At 39.4% G+C, this 16,985-nt stretch overlaps 1 protein-coding gene across 1 annotated transcript; it reads right to left on the bottom strand.

The window, feature by feature from the left end:
* Positions 1-4,261: 4,261 nt before the first annotated feature.
* LOC127636618 (zinc finger BED domain-containing protein 4-like) lies at positions 4,262-16,480 on the bottom strand. Its single transcript, XM_052117264.1, has 3 exons — positions 16,367-16,480; positions 16,098-16,279; positions 4,262-8,662 (listed from the first exon to the last, which is right to left on the bottom strand). The coding sequence occupies exons 1-3, from the start codon at positions 16,395-16,397 to the stop codon at positions 6,965-6,967; spliced, it is 1,911 nt and encodes a 636-aa protein (XP_051973224.1). The 5' UTR covers positions 16,398-16,480; the 3' UTR covers positions 4,262-6,964.
* Between the last annotated feature and the right edge of the window lie 505 nt (positions 16,481-16,985).

The following is a 16,985-nucleotide window of genomic DNA, read 5'->3' as shown; positions in this document are numbered from 1 at the left end:
ACTTGACTTGACTTGTGATGCCTCAACAAAAAACTTTACAAATCGCTGAGAAATGTGTATGCCCTTAATTTGTAATGTGTCTAATTAACTCATACACAATCTTACTTGTTTCTCCTTTTTAGAGTCATCAACGAATCCATCTCTGCTTCAGACTGAAGATCAGTCTACAGATCAGAGGAAGCTTCTGTTGTTATTCTGAATGACAGAATTAAAAAATTAAATACATACATGCTTTGATTTGTTTGATTTCATTTACTAATGTTTATTGTTACTATTAACATAGGTTCAAGTCATTTGATTATGAAAAGTATATTTATATGTACTTTACTGGCATTTACCTACATTTACATGTGACTTAAGCAACCTCAAGAGAGTTGGACTTGTTACTAAAGTCTTTGTTGCCCTCTGAATTGCTTCATTGCTTCACTTTTATATGGAGACCAGAAGCACACACCATCCTTCATCCAAACACCAGGTACATCTTTTCTGCTTAAAACCTGCAAATACTTTTTAATATTTCAAATGGAGAAGGGTGGACACCACAAATGTGTCCTTCACATTGACTCTGCCCATGAGACCCAGTCTAAGTAATTAAAACACGGTCTGTTAAAAAAAAAAAAAAATACTAACACTAACAGTCTTATCAGAAAAATAAACGCTTGAGTTAAATGACAATCCGTGAGTGGCAAAAGCGTTCAAACTTGTGTAGGACAATCTTACGTAGCGCTGGGAAAGACCTTTTGTGGTAAATGTTTTTAGTGTTTCAGTGTTCTGTTCATTTACAAGCAGAGATCAGCTTCGTCTTTAAAAACAATGATGGTCACTCTGACCAATTATCAATTTCTGTCGCCTGATATGAGGCATTCAACAGTGACGGCCAGCGCAACCGCGTGAAAGAGTGCACCGAACATAATGTATGTCTATAGACATGCGACCCAATTTGAGGTTAGCTGGGATTAGTTTTAACCATGGAGCTATAAAAACCATAGAGAGAGAGAGAGCTATCCTTTAGCATCCCCGCTATGACTGTGCTCAGCTAGCGCAGCTTTCCCAGAGGACGAGCGAAATGGAGGCTGCCATCTTTGCTTATGAGCGATCATTTTCGGGATCGGGTGTCCCCATTAAAATACAATGCGTAATAAAAGCAGATTTGATGAATAGTATATTTACCCTGTGTAAATAACAATATATACAATAAATAATGGGTGATGAATAAATATTAATACAACTGGCTGGGGAAAAAAAATTCAATATGCTATTTGTAATGTTGAAACTTGACACCGGACGACGCGTCCTGAAAACTGCACCGACTGAACGGTTTCATGCTGAAGACCTGCTTAACAGCATTTTTCTCTCTCTCGTAAATGACAACGAGTGTAAATGTCAACATCATACTATGTCGAAAGGATTGAAGGCTGTCAGGCAACACATGAGCTCATTGATGTCATTAAATGAGTCTTTGTCAAACATATGGTCAAAACATCATAGGCTACATATTGTGGGATACGATAAGTATCGTTTTACTCACATACAATATATATGGCGTAAAATACCAGAGAAAAAAGCACAGAGATTATAAATTGTAAACAGATGTGTCTTTAGTCGAGTTTTTGCTTTTTCTTGAAACGGAGTATTAAAAACAGCAGATGCTCAAAAGAACCCAAAAAACCCCGACTCGAGTCCACATACAATGTGGCACAGTCACTGATGACTTTTATAAGATGCCTTTCTAGAAATATTGGTTCAACAATATATGTAGATATATACAGATGGTTCAAAAGACCCAGATTCTGGATGTACAGTGGCTGCTGTTTTTATCCCACAGTTTAAAGTTAATCACAAAATGGGCAGCTGACCATCAGTTCACTACAGAATTGTCATTCTTCTAGCTCTTGAATGGGTAGAAATCCAACTATGAGAACAGCAATACAGTATAGGCTACAAACTCATCAGCACTAACAAGCATGCTAGTCAACATCAAGACAAGTATGAAGTCCTGTTTAGATCATGGCACTTATGGCCGTTTTCTAATTCTGCATCAAACCAAACCTACGCCATAGGTTACAAGTAGCTGCGTGCAGATCTTCAAATATGCAACTATACGTCGTGTCGACGCAGACCACAACAGCTGTAACTGGTCCGCTTTTGTTACAGCGCATTTTCTCCAATATTATTTTATCTATGCATCGCAGGTCTTTTTCTTCATTTGGCCAACCAGACTCAGCCCAGATCTCAGTCGATTTTGGTTGACCAGACTCAAGCCAATGTTCAGCCTAATTAATGTCTGTCTTTGCTTTGTTTCTTTTAGTTGACCGGACTCACACCAGACTTCAGCCAAATGCTATTTCACACAAAGGTGTTAAAATTTCACTGCCAGAACCAAACCAGAAATGTTAGATTTGGCAAATGCCAGATTTGGCCCAGATCTTCTTGCTATCTGGGGAACCAGTTGATTGTGGGTGAGAACAGGCCAAAATATAAATCCTTTTGCACAATACATCTTGACGGTCATTATTTCAAGCTTGATTACACTTCCAACAGCACCACCAGAGCTCTGCGTGTGCGTCAAGCATTAGGAAGTGTAATTGAGAATTAAATCATGAACGCCAAGGAGACTGCTGTCAAGATGTAAAGTTTGTTCTCACCCAAAACCAACTGGATCACTTCAGAAGTCATTGATTAAAACACTTGAGTTGTATGGATTACTTTTATGCTGATTTTATCTCCTTTTTGGAGCTTCAAAGGTCTGGTCATCATTCACTTGCATTGTATGGACCAACAGAGCAGAGATATTGTCCTAAAAATTTTAATTTGTGTTCTGCAGAATAAAGTCATACACATATGAGATGGCACAAGGGTTAGTACCAGCATTTTTTACCACCCTCTTTCTATCCTTATCTCCTTCCTGAAAATCCATCTTTATACTGAAAATAAGTAAATAAACACAAAAAGAGGCAGAAAAAGTCCTCATCCTGTTTTCACCACTTTGAAATCAGTCTCTTATCAGTTTTGTGGTCCAGCTGACTTTTATCACACACAAAAACAGCCATCTGCATGCCCTCTGTTCAGTTCTACAGAAAACATCATTACAGAGCCCCCAGTGATAGCTTGGACATGTCCAGACAGATATTAAACAGACGTGAACTCCCCCAGATGTATACGCAGCCAAGCAGAGGTGAGGAGGGGAAACATTACACTGTGAAATAAGCTGTGGAATGTTTTGGAGAACCCCTCAAAGGCACAGATCCAGAACTTTTATATAATATAATTAAAATTAATTTAATATAAATACATTTACATCCTGAGGTGAAGAAGCACCTCCATTGTTTTTTCCTGTAGTTTCTTTGATCTCTTACAGATTTCAGAGTTTTTGATAAGCTTCTTGTTCTTTCTCGCTGGAGATCGAGAAGGTTTATCTTACTCAGACTGTCCTGGCTGGAATGCAGAGGTTGTGATGTAAGAACCAGGATTATATAATAGGCAGAGTTTTGTCCATCTAAATCTTAAAGGGATAGTTCACACAAAAATGAAAATTCTCTCATCATTTACTCACCCTCATGCCATCCCAGATGTGTATTACTTTATTTCTTCTGCAGAACAAACAAGATTTTTAAAAGAATATTTCAAAAGTTTTGGTCCTTTTAATGCAAGTGAATGGTGTCCAGAACTTTGAAGCTCCAGAAATCACATAAAGACAGCATAAAAGTAATCCAAACAACTCAAGTGATTACATCCATGTATTCAGAAGTGATACAATAGGTGTAGGTGAGTAACAGATCCTTTTTTACTATAAATCTACTATCAAACAGCTCTCCAACGCACATTCATGTCTTTTAACGATTCACATTCTTCGTGCATTTGGCCACTTGCTGGGATGTTTTGCAAATATATATTTATTCTTTTCCTTTGCTTTATCCCTCCCTTTTTTATTTCTCCTCCTTGCCCAGTAAGTGCCAAAGAATGTGCATATACTTGTTCCTCTTGTGAATGCACAGGAGGGCTGGTAAAAGTTTAGATTTATAGTAAATAAGGCCTTAAATATTGATCTGATTCTCACTGACACCTATTATATCGCTTCTTAAGATATGGATTTAACCACTGGAGACTTATGGATTAATTTTATGCTTCCTTTATGTGCTTTGTTGACCATCACAGTTCTGGCCCCTGTTCACTTGCATTGTATGGACCTACAGTTTTGAAATATTCCTCTAACATTTTTAATTTGTGTTCAGCAGAGGAAAGTCATACACATCTGGGACGAGTAAATGATGAGAAAATGATTTGAGTTAACTATTCCTTTAATTTACTAGATAAACTATATAACTAACGATTTTTAGAGATTTGATTTAAAGGTAGTCACAAAGTTACACTGGTAAATCCCTGTTTTATCCCACCTTATTCCTGTTAACACATGTTTGCATCTTGTGACTATACTTTGTGTGTATTTTTGTTTATGAACCAGCACATTCACTTCCGTTGTAAATGCTGTACTGTAACTGCAATTTTTCTTTTAATAAATGAGGGCAGAGTCAAAAATTACTTTTTGTGGTAATCAATATTATGCCACAAATGCTGTTGATTAGGCTTAACATGTATTGAACACAGAACACTCTCAATGTAAAGCATGTGCTCTTTCCCAAAAGAACTAGTTACATAAATCAATAAGCCATTCAAAACTAAGTGTTACAGCCATTTCATCACAGGTAGACTCGAGAACATGGCTTTGAGTATATAAACTGGTATAAAATAGCAGCAACATATCAACATTTTGAATAGCTCTGAATGTGACTTTTGGGGATAAGAAAATTTAGAGGTAAATCTAGTTTTTTATAAATCTAGATTACTTCATGACCAATCATGCTGGGTTCATTATGAAACTTAATGTGGAGATAACAAATCATATGACTAGAAGTAAAAAAAAAAAAAATTAAAGTAACAATGTTTTTGATTAAAAAATATTTGGCATAATGTTTCAAATGTAATGCATGTTATTTTTGCAAAACAACCTACAAATATTTTTTGGAGAAAATAGGAAAAACAACAGATTCAACAGTTGTTCGACAAATGTTTTTAACAAGGTCTTGAGACCTCAAGACAACACAGAACACAACATAACATTATACTACAATTGCTATACATACTGAGAACAATATAAAATGGACGTAATACCTTAGAATTACTAGGCCTACAGCGGTGGCCAAAAGTATTGGCAGTGACATAAATGTTGTGTTTCGCAAAGTTTTCTGCTTCAGTTGTAGTGGTGTTGATTCACATTGTTTCTGGATTATTGTGCAGAGTGATCAGATGCATTTTAAATAATTGCAAAAAGCTTCACTGGTCAAATTTTTTTTCTTTATCACAAAAACCCAAGTTTCAATGTTTTTTGGGTCCTGGCACAAAATGACCAGCTAACATCATTTCACTAATCATATTAGCAGCACCTGGGAAACTGTGAACGAGTTCTAGTCAGGTGAAATCACTCTATCATTCTGATTGGCTTATAAGAGCAGACTGATTGCTATAAAAGGAGGGAAGAAGTGCTTCCAATCATTGTGTTCTTGTTTACAATGGTTACCTCTAAATAAAAACGTGCAGCCATCATCACTTTGCAGCAAAATGGCCTCACATGCAAGGAAATTGCTGCAAAGAATATTGCACCTGAAAGAACCATTTACCGGATCATCAAGGACTTCAAGCATAGAGGTTCAACTGCAGTGAAGAAGGCTTCAGGATGTCCCAGAGTGTCCGGCAAGTGCCAGGACCGTCTCCTCCTGAGGAGTCAGCTATGAAATCGTGTCAGCACCAGTGCAGAGCTTGCTCAATATTGGCAGCAGGTTGGTGTGAGTGCATCTGCACGCACAGTGAGGTGAAGACTTATGGACAATGGCCTGGTGTCAAGAAGAGCAGTAAAGAAGCCACTTCTCTCCAGGAAAAACATCAAGGACAGACTGAAATTCTGCTGGAAGTACAAGGATTGGACAGCAGAAGACTGGTGCAAAGATATTTTCTCTGATGAAGCACCATTCCGACTGTTTGGGACATCTGGAAAATCGATTTTCCTGAGAAGAAAAGGTGAACGCTACCATGAGTCCTGTGTAGTGCCAACAGTGAAGCATCCTGAGACCATCCATGTGTGGGGTTGCTTTTCATTCAAGGGGGTGGGCTCTCTCACAATTCTGCCCAAAAACACTGCCATGACTAAAGAATGGTATCAAAACGTCCTGCAAGAGCAACTTCTCCCAACAAACCAGGAGCAATCTGGTGATGATCCGTGCATTTTCCAGCATGATGGAGCATCATGTCACAAGACAAGAGTGATAATGAAGTGGCTCGGAGATCATTACATTGAAATTTTGGATCCGTGGCCAGGCAACTCCCCGGAGCTTAATCCCATTGAGAACCTGTGGTCAATCCTCAAAAGGCGAGTGGACAAACAGAAGCCCACAAATTGTGATTAACTTCTAGTGCTAATAAGGCAAGAATGGATCACCATCAGTCAGGATTTGACCCAGAAGCTGATATCCAGCATGCCAGAGCGAATTGCAGAGGTTATGAAGAACAAGGGTCAACACTGTAAATATTGACTCTTTGCATATATTGAATGTTTTTGCCAATAAAAGCCTTTAAAACTTATGAAACACTTATCATTGTTTTCCAGTATACCACAGAAACATGTGAAAAAATAATCTACAAATACTGAAACAGCAAACTTTGCAAAACACAAAATTTGTCACTGCCAATACTTATGGCCAAGGCTGTACATAAAATTAGAATAAATTAGTAAATGTATGATATGAATCAAAATTAATTAAAGAAATAAAAACTTTCTTGCAGCTGGACACACACAGGTTGCTTTTAAGAAACTCAGATCATTCAACTCCATTAAATACACCTTCATTGACAAAAATCATTCTAACCATTAAGCTTGTGTGCAGTAAACATTGTCAATGTTCCAGTTCATGCATTATTCCAAAGCCATGGAGCATATTTTGCTGTTGTAACGGAGGAGCAGCACGCGCTCAAAATGTTCATCTGCAAGTTGATTTCTTTTTGGGGTTATAATATTTCCCTCATGGCTGAAGAGCCGTTCGACTGGAGCACTTGAAGGCAGAGTTGTGTTGAATTTGATGAAGACTTTTTTGACACGTGGGAATTCATCGAGGCATTTCAGATCTTTGTTTGTGCCCTCCAGGTACATCCGTACCTCTTCGGCTGCTCCCCTGTTTCCATCTCTCCCAGAACTTCCAGGTCCATATGAAAAGAATTCATCCTCATTACCAGAGCCTACATTAGTGTTGGCTGTTTCAGGCACAAGGACAAACTGTGAAACCTCAGTTACTAACTGCACTCGTAACACTTCTCTTTCGCCTTCTGGTAACCACCACAACCTAAATTGTGGCATGGTGGTTGTGGCTAATCTGGCATCAGGACTATCAAAGACCTGCTTGAAGCGAGAGTCAATTGCCTTGATGATTTGGTCAATGACCTCCGAGAAAAAGCGTGTTTTTGCCACCTTCTCCTGGAGCTTTCTTTTGAGGGTTAACAACGTTGGTATCACAATGCCAATGAAACAGTTTTCTTCACCCTGCAAAAGGTCAAAAGCCACAGCGACTGCTTTGAAAACATCTGCATATTCTTTCAGATATGCTATTTCTTCAGGCATAAAATTTGGGACGTCCAATAAGTCGGTCAGTTCTGTGAGCTGTGTATCAGTAAGTGACATTAACTTGTGAACAGCAAAGTATTTTGAACTCCACTGATTCATGCAGGGAACTGTGAATTGCATGTTTGCAATGGATTCCATTGCATCAGCAACTACAGTAGAGCAACCTCGTGCCTTGTGCCATATTGCTGCACATTTTGCTGTTGAACTATCGTGCACTTTATGTGTCGGCCCATTTGAGATGGCATCCGCTAGATCCTTCGATGCAATCAAGTTCAATGTTTGAGCAGCACAACGTTGGTGGGGTGGTAAGAAATAACTTAGAAAGAAGTCTTCGCCCATTTCTCCCTCACTAAGAATACTACCCAAATCCTCAAAGTGACTTTCATCCACTTCGCAGTCATCTTCAGATGAGAACTCTTTGGCTTTCACAAAATGACTAACATTATTGGTGACAGTTGCCCGAATTTTGCTTTCGATGTTATAGGAAGAATGGATTTCTTGAATTTTCGCTATAACCGTTTCGCAAGCGTGCCTGCCATAGATTCTTGTACAGGCAAGAGCGGCAGACCTCCTTTCAAGATTGTCCTCAAGCCAGTGACAAGTCATTCCGAAATAGCTTCGGTTGTTCACGGTCCATATATCAGCAGTTGTACACAGTGACTGCACTGTGTCAAGTTTCTTTTTCAGCTCCTCTTTCATTTTATCATATGCTGCTTCAAGCCTGCAATCAAAAGTCTTGCGACTCATGACCTTTTTGCCTCTGCTTAACACTTCGATTAACTTCCTGAACCCAGGTTGCTCTAGAATTGAAATGGGTTGCACATCCTCCACAATAAAATTAAAAACCAGGGCGTTTAATTTTGATTGTGTTGTGTAATTATTAATGGCGTGATCCATCTTAGCATGTTTTTTTTCTGATGGTCCTTCAACTTCATGTCCCGAATCGCTTGGTCCATCTCTACTTGGGCTCTTCCTATAATGCTCGGCATGCTTTCTCTGGAAGACAAAGAAAATTTATTGAAAATGTACTGTGCTTAAACTGAAATGAAACATTCATGTCCAAGAAGCATTTTAAAAAGGCAAGTACAAATGCAATTGGCACAGCGATTACAGATACACAATTACCCATCTACTTTGTTTAGTGGAAACATATGCCAATTAAACTTTTTTTTTTATTATTATTATCTTTTTATTGCAATTTGGTGCAGATCTAATGGCCTGATGCATATGGTTAAAAACAAAATCCTTCACTTGTTATTGTTTCTTGCGATATTGTAAAATTGCATGGGTATCGATGTAACGTGTTAATTAAGTGCGATCAATTCTATAAAAAAATAACGTGCCAAAACACAATTAATCATGTCCCAGGAACATAACCTGGAATTCCTACCGTCAGAGCAATTAAAGCTTGAAATACCACCTGTTTTCAGCAGGGGGCAGTAAGCGAAACTTAAGCTGTATAGGCAAAGCACAGCAGTACAGACAACAAACCTGCTTGCTTGACACTAGTGACAGCAGAAGATGAAGTATTTTTGCATTCAAACACAGTTGGACAGAGTGCAATACCGAACGCAGGGATCTCGTAACGTGTTTTTCTAAATGTCAAACTACGTTTAACTTGACACAGCGACCTAAACACACTGTGTTTGAAGTGATGCAACCAAAGTGAGACGCTCCAAAAGCATCCGCTTGATGCATGCGTACATTGACGTGTCCTTAGAAAAGCCCCTTTATTGAATTTATTTAGACAGATTAAAGAATTGAATTGAAAAATGGATTGCTATGAACTGTTGGCCAATTATTTATTTTCAACAATACACTGGATTCTAAAGCCACTTTTTGTATTGTGTGTATTATGCATATTGTATATATGCTTTAATCGTCTGCCACAATAATGTAATGCATTTTGATTGTTTTAATTATAATAATTATCAAAGTAACATAACTAATATACCAATTTATAATTATTTAATAATTATATATTTAATTGTTATTTGTGGGCCTTTCTCATAAAATATTTATTTATTCAATTAATTTATCAGCATATCATGTAGCCTAATTAATTCAATAAAACATTTTAATCGATTGATAGCCCTAAAATTTGGTCTAATAATTGAGGGAATTTTTTTTTTACTTGTTTTAAATAATTTAATGCTTTTTTAAATTTATTTATTCATAAATGGAGATTTTTAAAAACACTGGCTCAACTGCATGTTTTAAAAATTAAGATTTGAAAGTCCTAGTGTCTTATGGATTTCTTTTATGCTGCCTTTATATGCATTTTGGACCTTCAATGTTCTGGTCACCATTCACTATTCATGAAGAAAGTCAATCATATACATCTCGGATGGCATAAGGGTGAGTAAATTATGAGAATCTTCATTTTTGGATGAACTATCTCTTTAAGCCAATACCTTGTATAACTGTAACTAATATGGTTCCCTTACTACTCAGTACACTTGACATTGCATCACTATGCTGACACTATGAGGGAAATGTCCTTCTATACAACCTAGTTGAACCCCTTCTACAATAACAGCAATTCAAAATTGGCTATGGTGTTTAAGCCCCACACTTTTAGGCACAAAGCTGTCCGGTATAAAAGTGGGTGCAAAAACAATTCCTCAGAATTTTCTTCCTTCAAGACCGCGATTCATCTCACGTCTATCCTTCTACTACTTCGCCGTCGACATACACGAGTCAGCGGGCGGGATCTTCACGGCAACGAGAAGACTCTCCGCTGCCCTGCAGTGTTCCGGCGAACATTTACTCCACCTCGCCACTTGATGCTTTGGTGGCGAATGGGCCGCTTCAGCATCCTGATTCCCCGCAGCACTTTAGCAGGAGTTTTGTATCATTATTAGCCATTTTGATATTGTGTGTGTGTGTGTGTGTGTATATATATATAAACTAAAAGAGCCCCTTACGTGTTCGCATCTTCAAAAGTGTTCATTATGCGAGGGACATATCCAGCTGTCAGATCAGCATGAGAGCTGCATTCACTGTCTGGGCCGTGCCCACGCAGAGACAGCTTTCATAGAGACTGACTGCCCTCACTGTAACTAAGTTTCCATCCAATAGTTTTTTCGTGAAAAATGTTTTAGCGCATCGAAATAAAACGAAAACGATGGAAACGCAAATAATTGCAAACATTTCACAAGCGTCGACATCATATTTTTCCATTTAACTCTGGCTCATAAGCTCTATGTCGATACTGGTGTCCATAAATGTTGCGAAAAACTGGTTTGGAAACACACTTTGTCAAGAAAACTGGCATTAACGCAAAAATATAGTGTCACATGACAGAATTGAACCAAATCATAAGCCTGTGTTAATCCTGAAGACAAGGTATACATCCTTGCAAGCCAATTTATTGTACGTGATTATGGATTGATCTTAATGGCATAGCACAGATCCGACGCTGCAAACTGACACTTCCAGGAGTGCAAACACAAATTTTTCAAATATATCGACAAGTGCACAGAGAACAAATTAAATGGCCACTCTTTGCAATTAATTTAATCCATCTGTTTATTTATTAAAGTTTCTTTTCCACACCTTTCAAAATAATAGATGGAAGTCATGGAATTAGCCCATAATACCAAAAAACATATAATTTCCATGCACAAAGATGTTTTAAGTTAAAAAAAATAAATACACAATACTAGGAGAAAAGAATCAGTGTTTTTTTTGGAACACAACCACATGTGCTGTGTTGCAAATAACGCGCCACACACACAGCTGGATTTACAGCCATTATTTCCTCATTCTGTAGAAGGACAGCAGGCTTCGGTACATTCTAGTTCTGAGATGCTTGAATCGGGCTCTCGCGAAGCACCCATTCAAAATGTTAACTCAGAAACACATCTCATCACACATCCGTCCTTAGTACTGGTGTGTGTCAATAGATCTGAAGGATGCATACTTCATGTATCAATTGCACCGTGTTACAGGTGGCTTTTTAGATTTACGTTCGAGGGAAGTGTGTATCAACACATTCCTTAATTTCTATCTGCTCTGGCTCCCCCGCACATTCCCGGAATGTATCGATGTGGCGCTCACCCCATTGAAAATTAATGATGTGTGTGTTTTGAATTATCTTAGCAACTGGTTATTACTAGCCAATCAGAGGCAATACTGAGCAAACAAAAAGACTTACTGCTTTGACATATGGAAAATCTGGTCTAATGTCATCTGGGTGAACAGCACACTTTTCCCCGGCCAATAAATCTCCTTTTTAAGAGTTCATCTCGACACTGTGAGAATGCATGCACACCTCACAAACGAGCGTGTGCAGACCGTTCTTCGTGTCTGTCTAAGTTCAAACTGGAAAAGCCACTGACGTCATTACAGAGAATGCTGGGTTTCATGGCAGCAGCATCTGCTGTCATACCATTTGGTCTGTTACACATGAGACCCTTCCAGTACTGACTCAAGTGATGTTCCATCTTGCCTCGGGCACATGCGCATTGCACTGACTCACAGCGGTCAGACTGCTCTAGCACCATGGACAGTGCTGGCCTTCTACCAACAGGGTGTTATGCTGGGTCAAATTTTCAAGTGCTGACCACAGATGCATCCACCACAGGTTGGGGCACGGTGTAAAATGGACACCTGAATTTAGTCACCTGGACAGGTGTGAAACGGATGCAGCATGTCAACTGCCTAGAGCCGCTTTGAGAGCTTTTCATTCTGGCATCGTGAATCACCACATTTTGATTTGTTCGGCCAACACAACAGTAGTGGAGTATATAATTCACCAGGACGCGCTGACACACATATGGACAGCAAACGCATGCATTTTACCTGGTGCGCCTACTTCATTTTATCATCAGCAAAGTCAGAGTGGACATGAAAACAGTCCTATTAATTGTCCCAGTGAACTGCCCCATACTTTAAATTTATACATTACTTTAAGGGTGATTGGATGCAGCAGGTCTCAGGCCGAAAATGCTCAAAGTTTATGTGGCATGCACCTAAAGCCGGCATCTCTATTGGCAAACCTAATTTAATCATAATTCCTTAAGGGGGTGGGGCAGCAAAAATCCACCTCGGGCTACAGTCCTGACTTGAGACCTAACTTTGGTCCTAAAAGTGCTTGCGGGGCCTCCCATCGAGCCTCTGGATTATGCTGAATTGTGTGTGCTTTCTCTTAAGGCCACATAACTGCTGGCTTTGACCTCAGTAAAACAGGTTGGTGATTTGCAAGTTCTGTCAGTTGACAATTCATATCTGGAGTTTGGTCTGGGTATTTGAAAAACCTCTGTCAAACCCAGAAAAGGCAATGTGCATAAGGTTCTAACCACACCCTTCAGAGGGCAGGTGGTTTTCAGAGGGCAGGTGGTTCACCTTCAAGCCTTGTTCCCTCCTCCATTTAATTATGATGAGGGACAGTCCTTGAATTTATGCCCTTTGCGAGCAATACACACTTACGTTGAGCACACACGCCAATTCAGACTGTCTGATCAGCTCATTGTGTGCTATGGAGGATGCACGAAAGCAATGTCCATCTCCAAGCAAAGACTATCTCACTTGATCGTTGATGCGATCACCCTGGCTTACGAGTCGCAGGGTGCAAATTGTCCAATTGGCGTTAAAGCACAGTCAACTAGAGTTGATTTGAGTATTTCTGTAACTGATGATCTCCTGGGATTTTCACGCACAACAGTCTCTAGAATTTACTCTGAATGGTGACAAATCCAGTGAGCTTCAGTTCTATGGATGGAAATGCCTTGTTGATGAGAGAGGTCAACAGAGAATGGCCAGACTGGTTCGAACTGACAAAGTCTACAGTAACTCCGATAACCGAACTGTACAATTGTGGTGAGAAGTATAGCATCACAGAATGCTATTCTGAGATGCGGGTTCTGATTCTGATGCGCGTTGTGGCTGATTGGTGTATGACTATAGCTCAAATCAAATCACTTGTGATGTTGCTGCCCTTTTCTAACCACCTGACGTCTGCCTGGTAGGAAGTCCAGGATCCAGCTGCACAGCGAGCTGTTTAAGCCCAAAGCCCAGAGTTTCACATCAAGCTTGGAGGGCACTATGGTGTTGAATGCTGAGCTGTAGTCTACAAACAGCATTCTCACATATGTGTTCCTTTTTTCCAGGTGGGAGAGAGCAGTGTGTATTGTAGATGCAATGGCATCATCAGTGGAGCGGTTGTTGCGGTAGGCAAACTGCAATGGGTAAAGAGAGGTGGGCAGCACAGAGCAGATGTGATCTCTGATTAGCCTCTCAAAGCATTTGCTGATGATGGGGGTCAGAGCAACAGGACGCCAGTCATTTAAACAAGTGATTTTTAATTGCTTTTGTACAGGCACAATGGTGGACGTTTTGAAGCATGTGGAAACTACAGACAGGGAGAGGGACAGGTTGAAAATATCTGTAAAAACACAAGCCAGTTGGTTCGTGCACGCTCTGATGACACGGCCTGGAATACTCTCTGGACCCACGGCTTTACGTACGTTCACCCGTCGGAAGGATCGTGTTACATCCGCAACAGAAACGGAGAGTGAACCAACCTCTGTAGCGTCTGCCGCGAGTGCTCTCTCCACGAGGGCGGTGTTATTGTCCTCGAAACGAGCATAAAAAGCTCATCCGGGAGAGAGGCAGCGGTGTTCACGGCAGAGTTTTTATTCCCTTTGTAGTCCGTGATGATGTTAATTCCCTGCCACATACTTCTAGAGTCGGTGGTGTTGAACTGTCCTTCAATTTTGTGCCTGTACTGGAGTTTGGCTGCTCTGATAGAGTTACGGAGGGCATAACTGGCTTGTTTATGCTCCTCCGCATTCCCGGAATTAAAAGAGGAGGTCCGCGCATTAAGTACCGCGCGAACATCGGCGTTAACCTATGGTTTCTGGTTGGGGTAGATCCGTATTGTTTTGGTCAGAAACAACGTCCTCTACGCACTTCCTGATGAAACACGTTACGCTATCAGCATAAACCTCGATGTCATCATCAGAGGTGGACCGGAACATCTCAGCTAATATATCCATTCTGAGTTTTCCCCTCCTGACTCACCATGAGGGTCATTCACTTGCGGCATACTCATGTCAGTAGCCGTCCCGCGGGACTGCGGCTTCATGTTTCCTCTCTGGAAGGTTACGTTGTGTAGTGCGGCGTGATTAGACTCTGTTCCCCATAACGTCAGCTTAGTGATGCAATTCCAATTAACTGAATCATAAGGAAACGTCTCGGTAACGTATGTAACCTCGGTTCCCTGAGACGAGGGGAACGAGACATTGCGTAAGCTGGCCGCACTACAAGACTCAGAGTTCTTTCAAACGCAAGCAATGCGCTCCTTTTCCCTCAGACAGACAGAATTGCCGTTATTGTAGAAAGGTTTCAACTAGGTCATATAGAAGGACACTCCCCCCATAGCGTCAGCTTAGTGACGCAATGTCTCTGTAAATCACTTAAAGTATGGAGGGAAAGGAGGACACAGGGAACTAGACTCTTCAACTCAAGGTAAGCTTTAATCAATTAAATCAAATGGGGCTTTTCAGCACAAGCACTCTTTAACTTCAAAGCAGCACAGTCTCTTTCAGACTAGTAGCTCTCTCCCTATACCACTCTCCCCAAGCTTACTGCAATTGGAAACAGGGGTTAGTCATTATCTGGCTCAGGTGTATGCACCCTTACCACTTTCTCCGGATGAAGACTCGACCACGCCCCCACCGCCAGTCTCGTTCCCCTTGTCTCAGGTATCCGAGGTTACATACGTAACGGAGACGTTTTCCATAATGTGGACCATAAAATTTCCCTTTGTGTTTTTTTTTATTTAATTTTTATGTCTCATGTTTTTACAATCTGATCTCTGTCTGTAATGATATAATGCCCCCAAAGTTACTGGTTATGACTTTTAATCTTCAATAAAAACAAAAAGAATCAGTGAAAATCGTGATCAGAACACTCCAAAATTTGCTAAAACAAATCAGTTTCATCAATCGAATTTAAAAGAATCAGTACATACTTTAACAAAATCAGCTATTTATTGTTTTCTTAAACCCATCCCCTTCATCCCTCATGTTTTGTTTTTTTTCTAGGGCAAACCAAAAACCAATCACAGCCCTTTTAGCAAATATACATAAAAACGTGAATAACAGGATGACATCCACGACTCCATGTTTTGACCATTACAACACATTTACATGGGTTTTTTGCTACATGGTAACAGAGTTTGGTTTAAAAAAGACATTTTTGTTTAGTACATTGTGAACTTTCAAACAACATCTAGGCCTGCAAATGTGCGCACATACATATTACACATCAGTTACACAAATGGGGCAAACGGCTAAGTAATAGACAAAGATAGTAAAACTATTGTTATGCCTGATCATGGTATGAGTGTAATTTTATATTCCCTATAAATACAGTGTCCAAAAATCCAATAGTTGGGTGTTAAGCTGCTAACATGCTAACGTACCTCCAAGTGCTTTTTTAGGTTAGATGTGGAGTCTCTTGCAGTGGATAAGATGTTGACCTTTGGAAGGCAGAGGTTGCATTGAACAGTAATGTTTCTCCCTCTTGTCTCTTTGAAAGTGAAATGATGTTTAAACATCCAATGGTCAAACGCTGGCGGCCGCTCCATCTCAATACGAGGCTCGGCTGTAAACAAACACACCATGTTAATTACCTTGCCTGGTTAATATATAATTGAGTAATTCATCTAAAAATGTATCCTTCTCTACCTACCTGGTTTTTGTAATCCGATTACGTAATCCATAATAAATGTATAGTAGTCCGTTACTACCGAACGCGCGTGTACAGTGAAAAACAAATAATTCTTCTTCTTTTGGTTACTGGTGGATGGGATGTGGCGCTGTTTTCTTCTGAGGTACATAGCGCCCTCTATTGTTTGGGTTGTTCCTATGGTTCAGTACAATGACAAGTGAACCCATTCAATAATCCAAGTCCATTTGTTGATTATTTCATTAAAAAAATTAAATATTTTTTTATATTCTAAAAGTCAACAAGGTTTTTTTTAAACTATCATAAATCGGATTAATAATAGGTGTATGTTAGAATCCGTTAACTCTTAATGCATTAACTAATAATACTTCGTGTTTTTAAAATACTTTTTTATAAAAAAATACGATTTTTAATATAATATCATAATAATGTTATATCAAAATTTTATATTAATTTTTTTAATATTATTGTTGTATCTTTTAGATGTTAATTTCTCCATATATACATTAACACATTTTTAACATTTAAAGGTGTTATTTGACTATTTTATGAACTAACAAGAACTATAGTGACCAAAAGTATATTTATAAATGAATGTTAACCAAGATTAAAAATGCTGAAA

Source organism: Xyrauchen texanus, chromosome 44 (genome assembly GCF_025860055.1).
Source record: "Xyrauchen texanus isolate HMW12.3.18 chromosome 44, RBS_HiC_50CHRs, whole genome shotgun sequence".
NCBI classification, from domain to species: Eukaryota; Metazoa; Chordata; class Actinopteri; order Cypriniformes; family Catostomidae; genus Xyrauchen; species Xyrauchen texanus.
The sequence above is the reverse complement of the archived record's forward strand: the minus strand, read 5'-3'. Positions and strand labels throughout refer to the sequence as shown.